Source organism: Trichechus manatus, unplaced genomic scaffold, assembly GCF_000243295.1.
Source record: "Trichechus manatus latirostris isolate Lorelei unplaced genomic scaffold, TriManLat1.0 scaffold00232, whole genome shotgun sequence".
Classification (NCBI taxonomy): Eukaryota; Metazoa; Chordata; class Mammalia; order Sirenia; family Trichechidae; genus Trichechus; species Trichechus manatus.
Window position 1 is genome coordinate 1,703,507 of NW_004444168.1, and position 16,134 is coordinate 1,719,640.

Below are 16,134 nucleotides of genomic sequence, written 5' to 3' on the forward strand. Positions count from 1 at the left end.
CCCCACCACCATACCTGGGCCCCTCCGATACTCATCCCAACCCATAGACTAAGCCCCCAAGCACCTCAGCAGCCTCTACAGCTTTGCAAATATCCAAGGCTCTGTTCATTAGTTCTTGCCAGCGGGTCTTGAGCTCAGGACGCTCTATGCACAAAACTTCATGCAGCATCTGTTCTTCTAGTATGTCCATGTTTAGGCCCAGATCCAGCACATTCAGCCCCTTCAGCAAGTCACAGCCTAGCACTAGGGGTTACATGGGAGATGCTTAACCACTTAACCACTTCTCCTTGGCAGAGCCAGGGGGCGGGGTGCACAGGGAGTTTGGTTCCCTACTACAGTCTTATACCTGCTCTAGGCCAGGGTGAGTGAAGTACTCTTAGGGCTGGTCCAGGGGGCCTAGTGTGACCACAAAGCTGTCCTGGCAACCTGCCTGCTGGGCCTCACCTTTTCCCAAGGTGCTGAGGGGGAGAGTAGTGCTCAGATAGAGACAGAAGCCAGGCTGCACTTGGGGTGGGCTCAGTTGCTCCCGCTGCAGCAGCCATTGCAGTTCTTGGCACCCTAGGCCTAGCTCCATGTTGGTCAGTAGCACAGGCAAGCCTGTGAGGGAGAGAGACAAGGACAACCTACCCACCATGCCAGCACCCAACACCCCACCCCCCATGCACAAAATCTGGCTGTGACTGGCTCCCCACTGGCTGCTAGGAGTGTCCCTTCAGGACTCTTCAACATAGTGTCTGGGATGAAGGATGGGAGCTGAGGTTAAGATTGGGGTATGAGAGGCCTGTCAGGTCACAGAATGGGGGAGGACAAAGAGGGACACGGTGGGTGGGGACCAGTTCTCACCATTGGCAGCTGCCTCCTGGAGCTGACGACCCAGCTCTGGGTCAGCACCTGACAGCACTGTAAGGTGGGGAAGAGGTGGAGACTGAGTCTCAGAGGCTGGCGTTGACGCTTTATTCTCTTTCTCCTCTTTCTTTTTTTCTTTCTCCTCCCCCTTTTTCTCCTTCTCTTCTTCCTTTTTTTCTTCTTTCTCCTCTTCATTTTCCTTTTCCTCTGCCTTCTGCTCTTCTGTCTTGTCCTCAGTCTCATTGCTGTCCTCACTACTATCATCTTCTGCTCCTGTGCCCTCTTCACACTCTCTCTCTTGTTTGCTCGTAAGGCCATTCTCTGTGGCAGAAAGATGCAGAGGAGCTGTTCTTAGGGAACAAGTTAGGCTCCTAGGGAGCAGTGTTCACCCAGTAATTCAATCTCATGAGGAAAGATTCACAAGAACCTTAGGAAAGTTGCTTAAGTTCTCTACGACTCAATTACCTTACCTGCAAAATGGGGTTGATATTAGTGACTATCCCATAGGGTTGCTGTGAAGATTAAATAATACATATAAAGCAGTAGACAGGTACATAGTAAGCACTCAGCAAATGTTTAAAAAAAAACAAAAAACATTGCCATCGAGTCGAGTCTGACTCATAGCGACCCTATAGGACAGAATAGAACTGCCCCACAGGATTTCCAAGGAGCAGGTGGATTTGAACTGCCAACCTTTTGGTTAGCAGTCATAGCTCTTAACCACTGTGCCACCAGTGTTAGCTGTCATTATTACTCTAACATTCCAGGGAGGGGTTCTAGTCATTCCTGAAATCAGCTCCATTTCTGTCCTTTCTATAGGTAGAAGAGCCAATGCATTTCCTTTTTTTTTGCCTAAGATAATTCTGTCACTAGCAACTAAAAGAGTCCTCACTAATAAAGAAATCAGTGCCAGAAAGTAGTGACTTGTAAATAGGAAAGGCCAAAAACTTTGATTAGTCAAGTCATGGATGGTGTGGCAGACACAGATGGTTGGCTAACAACAGCCATTCCCAACCCCCTTCTCCATTGCCTCCTGTACTTCAGACGCTGGAAAAGATAAATTCTTGTTTTTCCTAGATTCCCTTGCAGGTGGGCATTGCCAGGTCTACAGTTTTGGTGTCTTTGTTTTCTATTGCTGCATAACAAATTACCACAAACTTAGTGGCTTAAAACAATACCCAGCATGGCTGAAGTCTATGCTTAGGGTTTCACTGGGTTAAAATCAAGGTATGAGCTGGGGCTTCAGTTCTCATCTGGGGTTCACAGTCCTCTTCCAGGCTTACTGGTTGTTGGCAGAATTCATTTTCTTCTCACACTTTCCCTGTAGAGCGCTCCACCTTCAATGGTGCATTGAATCCTTCTTGTGCTTTGATTACCTTTACCCCGCTTCTCTGCTTATAAGGGCTCATGTGATTACACTGGGCACACCTAGATAATCCAGAGCTCTATATTAGCTCTATGATAGCTCTATATTCAGGTCAACTGATTAGTAACCTTAATTACAACTGCAAAGTCTCTTTTCCCATGTAAAGTAACATAATCATGGGAGTAACACCAGAGGACATAGGTGGGTTATGGGGCCCAAAATTCTACCTACCATATTTGCCTCTTCAGACTTCTGGAAGTTCTCTTATTTTCCTGACAAAAGGGACAGAAATGGCTGGCACTAACTCTGACATGCTGCCTGGAGGTGTAGCAGACATCTTGCAACCATGACATATGTATTAGTTTTCTAGGATGCCATAACAAGTTACTGTAAACTTGGTGGCTTTAAACAACAGAAATTTATTCTCCCACAGTTCTGGAGGCTAGAAGTTTGAAATCAAGGTGTCGCACGACCTCACTCCCTCCAAAAACTCTAGGGGAGAATCCTTCTGTGCCTCTTCCAGCTTCTGGTGGTTCTAAGCATTCCTTGGTTTATGACTACATAACTCCAATCTCTGCCACCATCTTCACATTGCCGTCTCCTCTATGTTACTGTGTCTTCTCTTCTGTCTCTTATAAGGACATTTGTCATTGGATTTAGGGCCCACCAGATTAATCTAGGATGATCTCTGTTATGGATTGAAATGTGTCCCCCAAAAATATGTGCTGTAAATCCTACTATACCTCTAGTTATAATCCCATTTGGGAATAGGGTTTTCTTTGTTATGTTAATGAGGCAGTACTAGTGTAGGGTGTGTTTTAAGTCAATCTCTTCTGGGATATAAAAGGAGCAGTTTAAGCAAGCAGAAGCGGAGATGGGGGAAGACAGATGCCACATCACATGAAGACTGCCAAGGAACCATGGAATAAGGACCTTCCCCCAGAGCCAACAGAGAGATAAAGCCTTCCCCTAGAGCTGGTGTTCTGGATTTGGACTTCTAGCCTCCTAAACTGTGAGAAAATAAATTTCTTTTGTTAAAGCCACCCACTTGTGGTACTTCTATTGTAGCAGCACTAGATAACTAAAACAATCTTATTTCAAGGTCCTTAACTTAATTATATCTGCAAAGACTGTTTTGGCAAATAAGGTCACATTCACAGGTTCTGAGGGATAGGATGTGAACATATTTTTTTTTTTGAGGACACCATTCACCTACTATAATGTGATGTGTCAATTTGCTAAAGATTGTAGAACAGAAAGATATAAAGAATCTGGATGTTTGAAGTTAATGCTGAAGTCTTGCACTAATCCTAGACTGCCATCTCAGTATTGCTTAAAATGTGAAATAAATAAATCCCAATTTGTTTAAGCCGTGGCAAATTGGGTTTTTGTTACTTGCAGCTTAGAGTATTCCTAAGTGATATAATAAGTTATGCGGGAAATAAGGATTTTTGTTTTCCATGCTAAGAAGCCGGCTAGGTTATGTGGTGTGCAAGAAGTTGGCTTACCTCATGGGATTTGGACCATATGCCCACTGAGCGTCAGTGGACTTAGTAGAAGGTATTAGAGCATGCATACTTCTTGCAGCCTTAGATAAGAAACAACCTCTAGAAAAAAACTTTGTTAAGGGAACTCCTTTCTGCTCATGTCAAGCAATTCCAGACCACAGATGATCAGATATTCATGCACTTTGCTGATCTGTGAAAACCAAATTCTCTATCTCATGCTGCATGGAATAGGAAATTATGTGATATTGGAGGAGCCTGGGAACCAAGGAAGCCTAATCCTCCAGCTCCCTACAAAACATTTCTCTATATGCATCCCCTGCTTAACAAAGATAATAGTCCTCCTTCCCCAATTGATTTAGGTGCAGCCAAGTAATAGGGGCTACGTTCCATGGCAGATTCACCTAATTAGACTAATTTCTTATTACAGCTGTGAGGTGAAGGAAGAGGTTTAGACAGATGACAGTAAGCTAAGGCTTGAAGGAATGGGTAGAGCCCCCAGAACCATTCCAAAGAGACAGAAGCCATGACGGTATGGTTTAAATTAAAAGATGATAGTGTGCCAAGATTTTTGGCATTGGTCAGTAGCTAATATGGTCCTTACAAATGAAATCTGCAGGAAAAAAGATTAGTCAGAAAATCCCCAGAGTGTGGTGAAAAGGGATCTACATTTGCTTAATTTTAAAGCAAATCTCAAACCCCTATACCCATTCCAACAGGAAGTGAGTATTTAGGCAGAACAGCTCCAAACAGGGGACTCCTCCTCAACTTTACTTTCACAGAACACCCTGGGAACAACAGGCAAGAAAAATTCTACTATTCTTCAGGACCCAGGACACTCAAACTGGCTAAGAACTCACTCCAGTTACAATGCTAATCATTGCCTTTCTATCTGTGTCTGGCATTATGTGATATATGCTGTAGACCAACATACAGTGTGTGTTTCTTGCCCTTTCCCAATTTCTAAGCAGGAAGTTTATTATAGCTATCCTGATTTTGCTGGCCTGGTGAGATTTAGCATGTAATCTATCATAGGTTATAGAGCCACGAACAGACACATCTAGAATTGATCAAGAGCAATGAATATTAGAGTCCCCGGACTCAGAATTGGAGGCAGCACCTAGCTGTTTCTTTGGAGTGTCTTTTATGAGAAAGAGGGTGAATTCATTTAAAATTACACAAGTAATGGCTGTATAATGGGTATTTCTGTAATGGTGTATGGAGACAATGCAAAGTTGTGCTGGACAGCCAAGGGAGCAGGGGAGGGAGACTGGAATAATGGTAGCAGTAATACATTAGTAGTAATTATGGCTAACTTTTTTGAGGACTTATATATTAGGCACTGTATGACCCCCTTTTACATAAATTACCTTCCTTAATATAACACTTTATGAGATGGGTATAATTAAGACCTCTATTTTATTGGCAAATACACTTAGGCTTAGAGAGGTTAAGTACATTGCCTTAGGTCACACAGCTGACAAATGAGATATTAGAACCTAGATAGTCTGACTATAGACTCCATGTTATAGATTACTTTACTATACACCTCCCATTGTGGATGTCAATCATTCTGACCAACACAGCCCCCAACTCCTTCTTCTGGGAAATATACACCCTCTCTTCCTTCTCCTTGGAAGTGTTCCATCCAACACTCCAACCAGATGGGTCCCTGATCCAAGCAGGGCCAATATAAATAGTTCCCCAGAATTTCTGAACATGGAATAAATTTGGGTAGTAAAGCTCTGAGTTGTTGGCCAGGTCCCCGATAGTGCTGAGTAGACTAGGGAAATGGAAGATCATGGACTGGTCAGCCATGTAGATTTAGGATCACTGTAATATGGGCAAAAAATGTAAATGTGACCAAATTTATTAATATAGTATAAGACTGTGAAATCTGGGCTCCCCTGGCCACAAAAATTTAGTGTCTTTAGTGTATTATGAAAGGGAAGATCACATGTGGCTAAGAGTGTTGGGCAGTTCATACACCCCAGAAGCACTGTGCTTACCTCTGCACTTGGTAGGGGCTGAGACCAAGGAACTATTCTCTTCCGGAGGCAGTGGGTCCAACCAGGTAAGGGCCTGGCTACTGGGGTCAAGCAGCAGAGGCCAACGGCAACTATAGTAGCGGGTGCAACTTCGCAGAAGCAGACCAGCCACGCGGGCAGACTTTGCCTGGGGCTTCATGTCTCTATCCCACTGGCGCTGTTCACAGTCAGAGCTCAGTAAGGACAGAAGGCTGAAGGGAGAATGTGTGGGCAGCAAGGCATTCTTTGGCATGGTGACAGATTTCTGCCTCTTCTTCAGCGCCTGTGCCACATCATCTGGGCCCAGGGTCTCCTGAAAGCCTTTGCACAGAGCCAGCCACTTGTTCAATAGCTCCTGACGCCGTGATGGTGGGAAGGGACCCAGGTAGACGATGGCAGCTGAACACAGGAGGGCATCTCCAAACACAGTCATGCAGTGCCCCTTCAGCTTCTAGGGTAGAAGGGAAGACCAGACAGTGTATAGGCAAGGTGAGGAAGGCAACAGCAGAGGGTCTGGCAGACGGGCAACAGATTGGGGTATGGGATAAAGCATGACAAGGAGGGCCGAGTGGGACAGACGGACGTAGTGAGAGCCCAGGGATGAGCAGAGGATTGGAGGTGGTGCAGAAATGACCTATGGGGGGAAATCTGGGAGGGGGCTGGTTACCTTCAGCTGTGTAGTCCAGGAGTGCATGGGTGTGAGCAGTGTAGCCTTTATGGGCCACTTATAATATTCGCCATACTGTGCCTGAATGAGGGTCTCCATCAGATGCCTGTAGGAAGCTTCAGCATCCTTCATCTTCCCAGTCAAGGCCAAACTGTGCTGCAAGGTCTCATGAGCCTGGAACTGGTAGTGGCCCAGGTGGGCCTGCTCTCGAGCTAGTGCCGCCTCCACCTGCCGCAGCAGCAGACCTGTGGGCAATCCCCGGCGCTGTGCCAGCCCGTAGCGCAGAACGGCCCAAAGCCAGACTGTCAGGTTTGCTGCAGGTATGCTTACTGCTCGCAGGGCCGCATCACTCATGCCTGGAGCCTTCAGAGCTATGTTTAACTTTATCAGCTCTGAGTCTGTCATCTTCTCCTTGGGGAAGAACACCAGCTCCTGGGAGGACGTGTGTTAAGGGAATGAGAGAAGACATGGATGCTCTGAACCTTGACTCAACAGCCTAGCCTGCCAAGTCTCCCCTATCCTTCTCTTTCCTCACTCCTCCATTGTGCCCCACCTTCCCTACCTGATAAAAATCCTCAGTGCATAACAGCTGCTTGGCACTGGCCCAGCCCGGTTCACGGTGGAACAGGTCACACAGTGCATTGGTCACCTGGACCACAGATTCCGGTGGTGCTCGATAGCTTCGTAGCTCCTCGATGTCGGCCACCTGAAGCTGGCTCAGGGGCCCCAGAAATGCCTGGCCCATCTAAATGAGGAGAGATGCACTCTGGAGTGAGCTTCCCCACAAGGTGTTTGCAGACAGGATCATCTTCTCCCAGGAGTCCCCATGAAGGACGAATCTTCAAGCCATCTCATTATCTTTGCCCTTTCCGCCCCAGCAGACTCCATGATGGGTCACCCCATCCTTTCCTCTGGACATCCTATGAGGGACTTGTCCTTTCCCAAGAGAGGAATAGTGCAGGGCAAGTGGCAGCAAGAGCCCACCTGTTCCAGGAAGGCTTCATGCTGAGCCTGCAGGGCATCCCGCTGCTTGACCAGGTTCTCAATGAGTTTCTCCTGCTGCCGACATTCTGCCAACTGCTGCTTGTACAGAAGCCTGTCTTGTTCTAGCTGGTGCTGAAATGCACTGAGGCTCTGTGAACAAAGATTTAGGCCCTGCAGCCCCAGATCCTGGGTGAAGTGGGAACACCCAAGGGGAAGACTCCATAGGCGTGGGATCCCAGCACACATTGCACTTGACAGTCAGGGCAACCAACTTGGACTCAGAGTACGTCACAAATACAGTCTGAGTCTGTGAGCTATACATCTAGTAATACACTAAGTTGGTTACTTTTTCTGCAGTATCTTTGTGATCATATAGGCCCAGGGAATCTGAATCTAAAGCCTCTGAGCTTAACCATTATGCCACACTCCTTATCTTACTTGACCCATTAGCAGCATTTGTCACAGAAGACAGTCCTTTCACTCCTAAAGCATTCTCCTCCCTTGGGTTTCATGATATTGTGTTTTCTTTGGGCTTCCTCCAACTTGTCTGGCTGCTCTATCTCTTCCTCTTCCATCCCTTAAATATTCCTCAGCAATTCATCCCCAGACCCCCCTTATCTTATCACTTTACACTTCTACACACCCTCCCTAATCTCATGGCTTTGATTACCACTTATACTCTAACAACTCCCAAATCTGTATCTCTAGCTAGATTCTTTCCTAAGCCCCACATCTATGTATCCACCTACTTAATGAAAATCTCCTCTTGGATGGCTCACAGTCCCTGCAGACTCACACATGCCCCAAAATGAATGCACTGGCTATGCCTCACCTCCCCTGCAATCTTACTCCTCTCCTCATGTGTTCTTTTTCTCAGAAAACTGAGGCAAAATACATCCAGTTTCCCAAGGAAGAAACCTAGTTGTTACCCTGAACCCATCTCTTCTATTCCCCAAACCCAGTCTATCTTAAAGGCCTTTCAGTTCTACCTCCTAAATGTCTTATATCCAGCCCCATCCCAAACTTCCACCATGCTCTCTCACCATGCTCCCTGACCTTCTGCATGGGCTTCCTAACTGGTCTCTCAGCTTCCACTCTTACTCCTCCTCTAATTCATTCTCCATGGTGCAGCCTAACTGGTTTTCTAAAAAACAAATCACATCATGTCCCTTAACACTTACCACTCTTTCATTTGCTTTACAGTGCCTCCATGACCAGGCCTCTAACTCATCTTTCCAGCCTCACATCTTTCCTCTTCCCCAGCAATCTACTCTCCAGCCATCCCGACTTTGATTTCCTCCAACATGGCACATATTCCCTTGCCTCTGGGGCTTTTTCTTCAGCCTGGGGCACTCTTCCTCCCCTTCTCCTTCCATACCTGGTTAATCTTACCTAACCTTCAGGTAGCAATTTTGATGTACTTCATTCACTTTTTATATTTAAGAAATGTTTTTCAGCCCCTACTATGTTCTACACATGGCTCTCTGGTAGATACTGTGGCACTGTACTTTCTCTAGAAAACTCCTTTAGATACTCACCCTGTTAGTTGTTAGTTGCCGTCGAGTCAGTTCCGACTCATAGTGACCCTATGTACTACAGAATGAAACATTGCCCAGTCCTCACGATCATTGTTATGCTTGAGCCCATTGTTGCAGCCACTGTGTCAATCCATCTCACTGAGGGTCTTCCTCTTTTTCACTGACCCTCTACTTTACCAAGCATGATGTCCTTCTCCAGGAACTGATCCCTCCTGATAACATGTCCAAAGTACGTGAGATGTAGTCTTGCCATCCTTGCTTCTAAGGAGCATTCTGGCTGTACTTCCTCCAAGACAGATTTGTTCATTCTTTTGGCAGTCCGTAGTATATTTAATATTCTTCACCAACATCACAATTTGAAAGTATCAATTCTTCTTCTGTCTTCCTTATTCATTGTCCAGCTTTTACATGCATATGAGGCGATTGAAAACACCGTGGCTTGGGTCAGGGGCACCTTAGTTCTTAAGGTTACATCTTTGCTATTGAGCACTTTAAAGAGGTCTTTTGCAGCAGATGTGCCCAATGCAATGTGTCATTTCATTCTTGACTGCTGCCTCCATGGCTGTTGATTGTGGATACCAGTAAAATGAAGTCCTTGGCAACTTCAATCTTTTCTCCATTTATCATGATGTTGCTTATTGGTCCAGTTGTCAGGATTTTTATTTTTTTATGTTGAGGTGTAATCCAAACTGAAGGCTGTGGTCTTCAGTCTTCATCAATAAGTGTTTCAAGTCTTCTTCACTTTCAGCAAGCAAAGTTGTCTCATCTGCATAATGCAAGTTGTTAATGAGTCTTTCTCCAATCCTGATGCCCCGTTTTTCATACAGTCCAGTTTCTTGGATTATTTGCTCAGCATACAGATTGAATAATTATGGTGAAAGAATACAACCCTGATGCACACCTTTCCTGACTTTAAACCACACAGTATCCTCTTGTTCTGTTTGAACAACTGCCTCTTGATCTATGTACACATTCCTCATGAGCACAATTAAGTGTTCCGGAATTCCCATTCTTCTCAATGTTATCCATAATTTCTTATGATCCATACAGTCGAATGCCTTTGCAGAGTCAATAAAACAAAGGTAAACATCTCTGCTTTCAGCCAGGATCCATCTGACATCAGCAATGATAGCTGTACTGCTGCAGCTGCTTTTGAATGATCTTCAGCAAAATTTTACTTGTGTGTGATACTAATGATACTGTTCAATAATGTCTACATTCTGCTGGATCACCTTTCTTTGGAATAGGCATAAATACAGGTCTCTTCCAGTCGGTTGGCCAGGTAGCTGTCTTCCAAATTTCTTGACATAGATGAGTGAGCACTTACAGCACTACATCCATTTGTTGAAACATCTCAATTGGTATTCCGTCAATTCCTGGAGCCTTGTTTTTTGCCAGTGCTTTCAGTGCAGCTTGAATCTCTTCCTTCAGTACCATTTGTTCCTGATCATGTGCTACCTCTTGAAATGGCTGAACATCAACCAATTCTTTTTGGTATAGTGACTCTATTCCTTCCATCTTCTTTTGATGCTTCCTACATGCGTCGTTTAAGATTTTCCCTATAGAATTCTTCAATATTGCAACTCGAGGCTTGAATTTTTTTCTTCCGTTCTTTCAGCTTGAGAAATGCTGAGCGTGTTCTTCTCTTTTGATTTTCTAACACCATGTCTTTGCACATCATTATTATACTTTACTTTGTCTTTTCAAGCCGCCCTTTGAAATCTTCTGTTTTCAAGAGCAAGTTTCAGAGTCTCTTCTGACATCCATTTTGGCCTTTTTTTTCTTTCCTGTCTTTTTAATGACCTCTTGCTTTCTTCATGTATGATGTCCTCGATGTCATTCCACAGCTCATCTGGTCTTTGGTCATTAGTGTTCAGTGCATCAAATCTATTCTTCGGATGGTCTTTAAATTCAGGTGGGATATACTCAAGCTCATACTTTGGCTCTCGTAGACTCACCTTAGACTTTGTCAAAACACACTCACACTATTTTGTAATTGCCTGGGTGAGTCTATATCTTCCAGTAAACTGCAGGCACCATGAAGCCAAGGACAGTGCCTTATCTCTTTTATTAGGAGGTCATATAATCTAATACTACCAGTGGCTAACATTGAGCTGTTACTATGTGCCAACACTTTTAATTGTAAGATCTCATTTCATCCTCATCACAACTTTATGAGATTAAGGAAAAGCTCTTTAACCTCTCTGGATCTCAGTTTTCTCATCTATAAAATGGAAGAAGGACAGCCACCTCAGAAAGTTGTGGCAAGAATTAGATACCAGTTGCCGTCGAGTTGATTCTAACTTATGGCCACCCCATGTGTGTCAAGAGTAGAACTATGCTCCATAGTGTTTTCAATGGCTGATTTTTTGGAAGTCAATCACCAGGCCTTTGTTTCAAGGTGCTTCTGGGTGGATTTGAACCTCCAACCTTTTGGTTAGCAGCTGAATATGTTAACCATTTGCACCACCCAGGGACTCCAAGGATTACATAGATAGATATAGACAGAGACCTAGACGTAAACATAGATATAGACATAGATAGTAATGGCTGCCTGGACAAAAATAATATGGTGTTCATTTAATTTTTGTTGAGTACAGTAATAAATAAGTGAATGAACCAGTTGAATATGAAAGAGATGGAAGGGTCCAGAATAACTCCTGGAATTTGACTTCAACGACTAAGTGTATGGTGGTGCCATTTCCTGTGGTGGAGAACACTGGAAAAAATACGCAGTATTACGGCTGTCGAGTGAATGACCTAGGGAGCTGCAACTGAATGATCCCTAAGACTAAGAACATCTCTTATCCAGACTTTGGGCTTATTATGTTGTGCTCTGATGTAACTGATCCATAAATCAAATAATAGTAGCACCCCTAAACCAGATCAGCAGTTCTTGATATTAATCAGCATGGGAAAAGACAGAAACCAAGACAAGAAACTGGAATTTGGAAAACATAGGAAATGGGACTCCTGTCCCTCTCTGAACTTCTCTTTTGCATCTCAACTGAGTCTTGAGGCCTAATATAAGCTTGCCATCCTAAGTGGTAGACGATAGGAGGGTCCCGGTACCTTGAGAACTCCAAGAGGTACCATTTACATAGAGAACACGATGAAAACCATGTACAGAAACACAGTGTAAGCCAGGCACCTGGAGTTGTGCAACACTGTGTGACAGCACTGAGGACACGCATCAGAAGAGGCAAGCTAGGCATTACCCCCCATCCCTGCTCCATTGCCATCAAGTTAATTCCAACTTACAGGGAACCTGTAAGGCAGAGTGGAACTGCCCCATAGGGTTTCCAAGGCTATAATCTTTATGGAAGCAGACTGACACATCTTTCTCCCTTGGAGCAGCCAGTGGGTTTGAAACTGTAGACAGCAGCCCAGTGCTTAGCCACTGCACCACCAGGGCTCTGGCTAGGAATTGGGGAGCCGTAAATCCTGAAAGCACTGTAAAGAGTTACACCTTGCAAGTCAGATTATCTCCTTGTGAATTGGGCACTAGCTCACTTACCTGTAGTTATCCCTGAACCTTTATCAAAACTTGTGTAACAGCTCATTAACATTTTTGTTAGTGGGAGGGAAAAGGATAGGATTTGAAAAATTATTCAAGAAAGAACACTTTTACATTCAGAATATAAAATTTATTTCTTTTTAAAGGTTGGGTTCTGAGTGTTTTTGTTTAAGGGAAAGAAGGATTGAACAGCTAGTGTAAACCCAGTTTAGGGTTTATGTTAAAATGAAAGTATTGACGATCCTGATTCAGTCTACCTGGGGGCAACTTTCCAGCCTTCACTGGAAACTGTTCCTTAATCTTTCCTTAAGAAAAATGTTCAGCTTTTTTAATGAAATAATAACAACAGTATCTAATACTTACTGAAATCTTACTATATGACAGGTATTGCAGCTATCTTGTAAGATTTTGTAGGAATTAAATGAAATAATACATGTAAAGTGCCCAGCCCAAAGTAAGAACTCTGTTCCAATATTATTTTGGGTGAAGTTTACGTGTGCCCTTCCTAACCCTTAAAATCAACTTTCAAAGATTTTTTCAAAAAAAAAAAAGTCTTCTGTAGCAGGAAGAAAAAATGCTTGCTATTTCAGAATTCCTCTTACTAAAAATAAAAGAAAAAAACAACTTCTGTTTAGTTGAGGAAAACAGGGAGTATTTGGCTATAGAAGGTGTAATGACCCCCACCCCACTAGTCAGCCAGATATGAGAGGTTTATTCAAAGAAGAAAATTGCCCTGTGTAAGAAAGCAACAGGGTTTGGACTAGGAAAATCTCTTATGAGAACTGAATTTGAGTAGCTCTAAACGAAAAATAGGGTAACTGAATAACATTGTGGAGCAGGTTCTGGGGAGATGAAAGGAGAAAGGAAAAGTTGGCTGCTAGGAAATGCCCTTTAGAGGTCAGTGACTGAGGAAATTCAGGACTTTGATGTCTAGTATGCCATTTAAATCCTTGAGTTGCAATATTGAAGAATTCTATGGGGAAAATACTAAACGATGCAGAAAGCATCAAAAGAAGATGGAAAGAATACACAGAGTCACTGAATCAAAAAGAACTGGTCAACATTCAACCATTTCAGGAGGCAGCATATGACCAGGAATTGATGGTACTGAAGGAGGAAGTCCAAGCTGCACTGAAGGAAGGCATTGGCGAAAAACAAGCCTCCAGGAATTGACGGAATACCAGCCGAGATGTTTCAACAAATGGATGCAGCTGGAAGTGCTCACTTGTCTATGCCAAGAAATTTGGGAGAGAGCCACCTGGCCAACCGACTGGAAGAGATCCACATTTATGCCTATTACAAAGAAAGCTGAGCCAACTAAATGCGGAAGTTATCAAACAATATCAAACACAAGTAAAGTTTTGCTAAAGATCATTCAAAAGCAGCTGCAGCAGTATTTCGACACGGAACTGCCAGAAATTCAAGCCAGATTCAGAAGAGGATGTGGAACCAGGGATATCATTGCTGATGTCAGATGGATCTTGGCTGAAAGCAGAGAATACCAGAAAGATGTTTACCTGTGTTTTATTGACTATGCAAAGGCATTCAACTGTATGGATCATAAGAAATTATGGATAACATTGAGAAGAATGGGAATTCCAGAACACTTAATTGTGCTCATGAGGAACCTGTACATAGAACAAGAGGCAGTCATTCGAACAGAACAAGGGGATACTGCGTGGTTTAGTCAGGAAAGGTGTCAGGTTGTATCTGTTTACCATACTTATTCAATCGGTATGCTGAGCAAATAACCCGAGAAACTGGACTCTGTGAAGAAGAATGGGGCATCAGGATTGGAGGAAGACTCATTAATAACTTGTGTTATGTAGATGACACAACTTTGCTTGCTGAAAGTGAAGAGGACCTGAAGCACTTACTGATGAAGATCAAAGACCACAGCCTTCAGTTTGGATTACACCTCAACATAAAGAAAACAAAAATCTTCACAACTGGATCAATAAGCAACATCATGATAAAAGGAGAAAAGATTGAAGTTGTCAAGGATTTCATTTTACTTGGATCTACAATCAACCCCTATGGAAGCAGCAGTCAAGAAATCAAAAGACGCATTGCATTGGGCAAATCTGCTGCAAAAGACCTCTTTAAAGTATTCAAAAGCAAAGATGTCACCTTGAAGACTAATGTGTGCCTGACCCAAGCCATGGTGTTTTCAATTGCCTCCTATGCATGCAAAAGCTGGACAATGAATAAGGAAGACAGAAGAAGAACTGGCACCTTTGAATTGTGGTGTTGGCAAAGAATATTAAATAAACCATGGATTGCTAAAAGACTGAACAAATCTGTCTCGGAGGAAGTACAACCAGAATGCCCCTTAGAAGCAAGGATGGCAAGACTACATCTCACATACTTCAGACACATCATTAAGAGGGATCAGTTCCTGGAGAAGGAAATCATGCTTGGTAAAGTAGAGGGTCAGTTGTGCATACCGTGTTTACTGCTTAATCCCACCCCTGGTGAGAGATGACCATGACAATGTAATCCTTGCTCCATCCTTCATGGGAATCTATAGAGATCTGGGGGAGTGTACTGAACTTCACACAGTCAAGGCACTAGGAACAACCAGAAGCAGACCCTTAGGCTTCATGTGTTTAGATAAGAATCAGTCTGGTCTCAGCGTGCCATGGGGAACTTTTGAGGCTGAGCTCTAAAAGAAAAGGAAGAGGCAGCAGGGATTACAGAGATCCCTGGGGAAAAGGGTACTCTAGGGAGACAAGAATTTAGGTTCAGTCTGATTGGTTCCTCCCATTTGAGCTCCTGCTTGACCCCATTCTGTATGCATGCCTGATAATCTCCCTCTTACCTTGCGGGAGCCTTTCAGCTGCTGTTCCAAGTTGAAGACAAGGTTGGCATGGGTTCTGTGTTGTTCCATCAGCAATTCCAGATTTTCCAGGGCTTTCTGGATCCTGGAGATACAACGTGCCAGTGAGTGGACCCGAGGGAGCAGAAGGAGGTATACTGCAGGGAATGGGGCCACTCACTGCTGGGCCTTGTTCCTCATCTGCAGGGTCATCTGGTGCTGCAGCAGCAGGAAGGTGTCCAGGAAGTCTAGGAAGGTCTTAGGGGTAACAAGTGGCAGTACAGGGCACAGGTGCTCAATGTAGCTGGCAGCCGAAAGGTGAATGAGAGCCATGGCTTTGGACACACTGGCAATTGAGGACTGGAGGTCTGGGCACTTCAAAGAGTCTGCAAAAGGTACGGCTTCAGACTGGCGCTGTAGCTTGTAAAGAAATGGGAAAAAGAAGGCACCCTCTCCTGGCTCAGGAAGGAAGGTAGAAAAGGTGAAGGGGGCTCACTAGGTTCTAGAGAAAGAGACTGGCCTAAGTAATAACTCTCATTAGAACCTAATTGAGATAAATGGCAAGAACAGGTAAAGGGGGCTCACCATCACCAAGGGGTAGACTCTGAGCACACTCCAGGTGGTGCTGGGCCACACTGACCAGGTCAGGTTGGTCCCAAGGTTCATAGTGATCAATGCTGGCAACTGCCAGTTGAAGGAGCCTCAGGAACAGACTAGAAGGCAGCTGCTTGTGGGCCTGGTCATCTCTGATCAGGAAGAATAGGTGCAAGTGGCTGCACACTTGCTGGTAGAACCTGTGGGCCAGAGGCTCAGATGCTGTCTTCCCCTTTACCACTGTTTGCTCATCCAGGCCCCAGCCCAACCCC

General features: G+C 44.3%; 1 protein-coding gene across 1 annotated transcript in view; it reads right to left on the reverse strand.

Moving 5' to 3' along the window:
- The window catches only part of DNHD1 (dynein heavy chain domain 1), a 74,886-nt gene that overhangs the window by 5,013 nt on the left and 53,739 nt on the right, over positions 1 to 16,134 (reverse strand). The window contains exons 24-33 of the mRNA XM_004389049.2: positions 15,854 to 16,062; positions 15,450 to 15,654; positions 15,272 to 15,374; positions 7,396 to 7,545; positions 6,974 to 7,156; positions 6,412 to 6,843; positions 5,718 to 6,195; positions 844 to 1,167; positions 445 to 597; positions 65 to 243 (exon numbers count right to left, since the gene is read on the reverse strand). Of these exons, the coding sequence (XP_004389106.1) occupies positions 65 to 243; positions 445 to 597; positions 844 to 1,167; positions 5,718 to 6,195; positions 6,412 to 6,843; positions 6,974 to 7,156; positions 7,396 to 7,545; positions 15,272 to 15,374; positions 15,450 to 15,654; positions 15,854 to 16,062 (2,416 nt within the window). The remainder of the gene's footprint in view (positions 1 to 64; positions 244 to 444; positions 598 to 843; positions 1,168 to 5,717; positions 6,196 to 6,411; positions 6,844 to 6,973; positions 7,157 to 7,395; positions 7,546 to 15,271; positions 15,375 to 15,449; positions 15,655 to 15,853; positions 16,063 to 16,134) is intronic.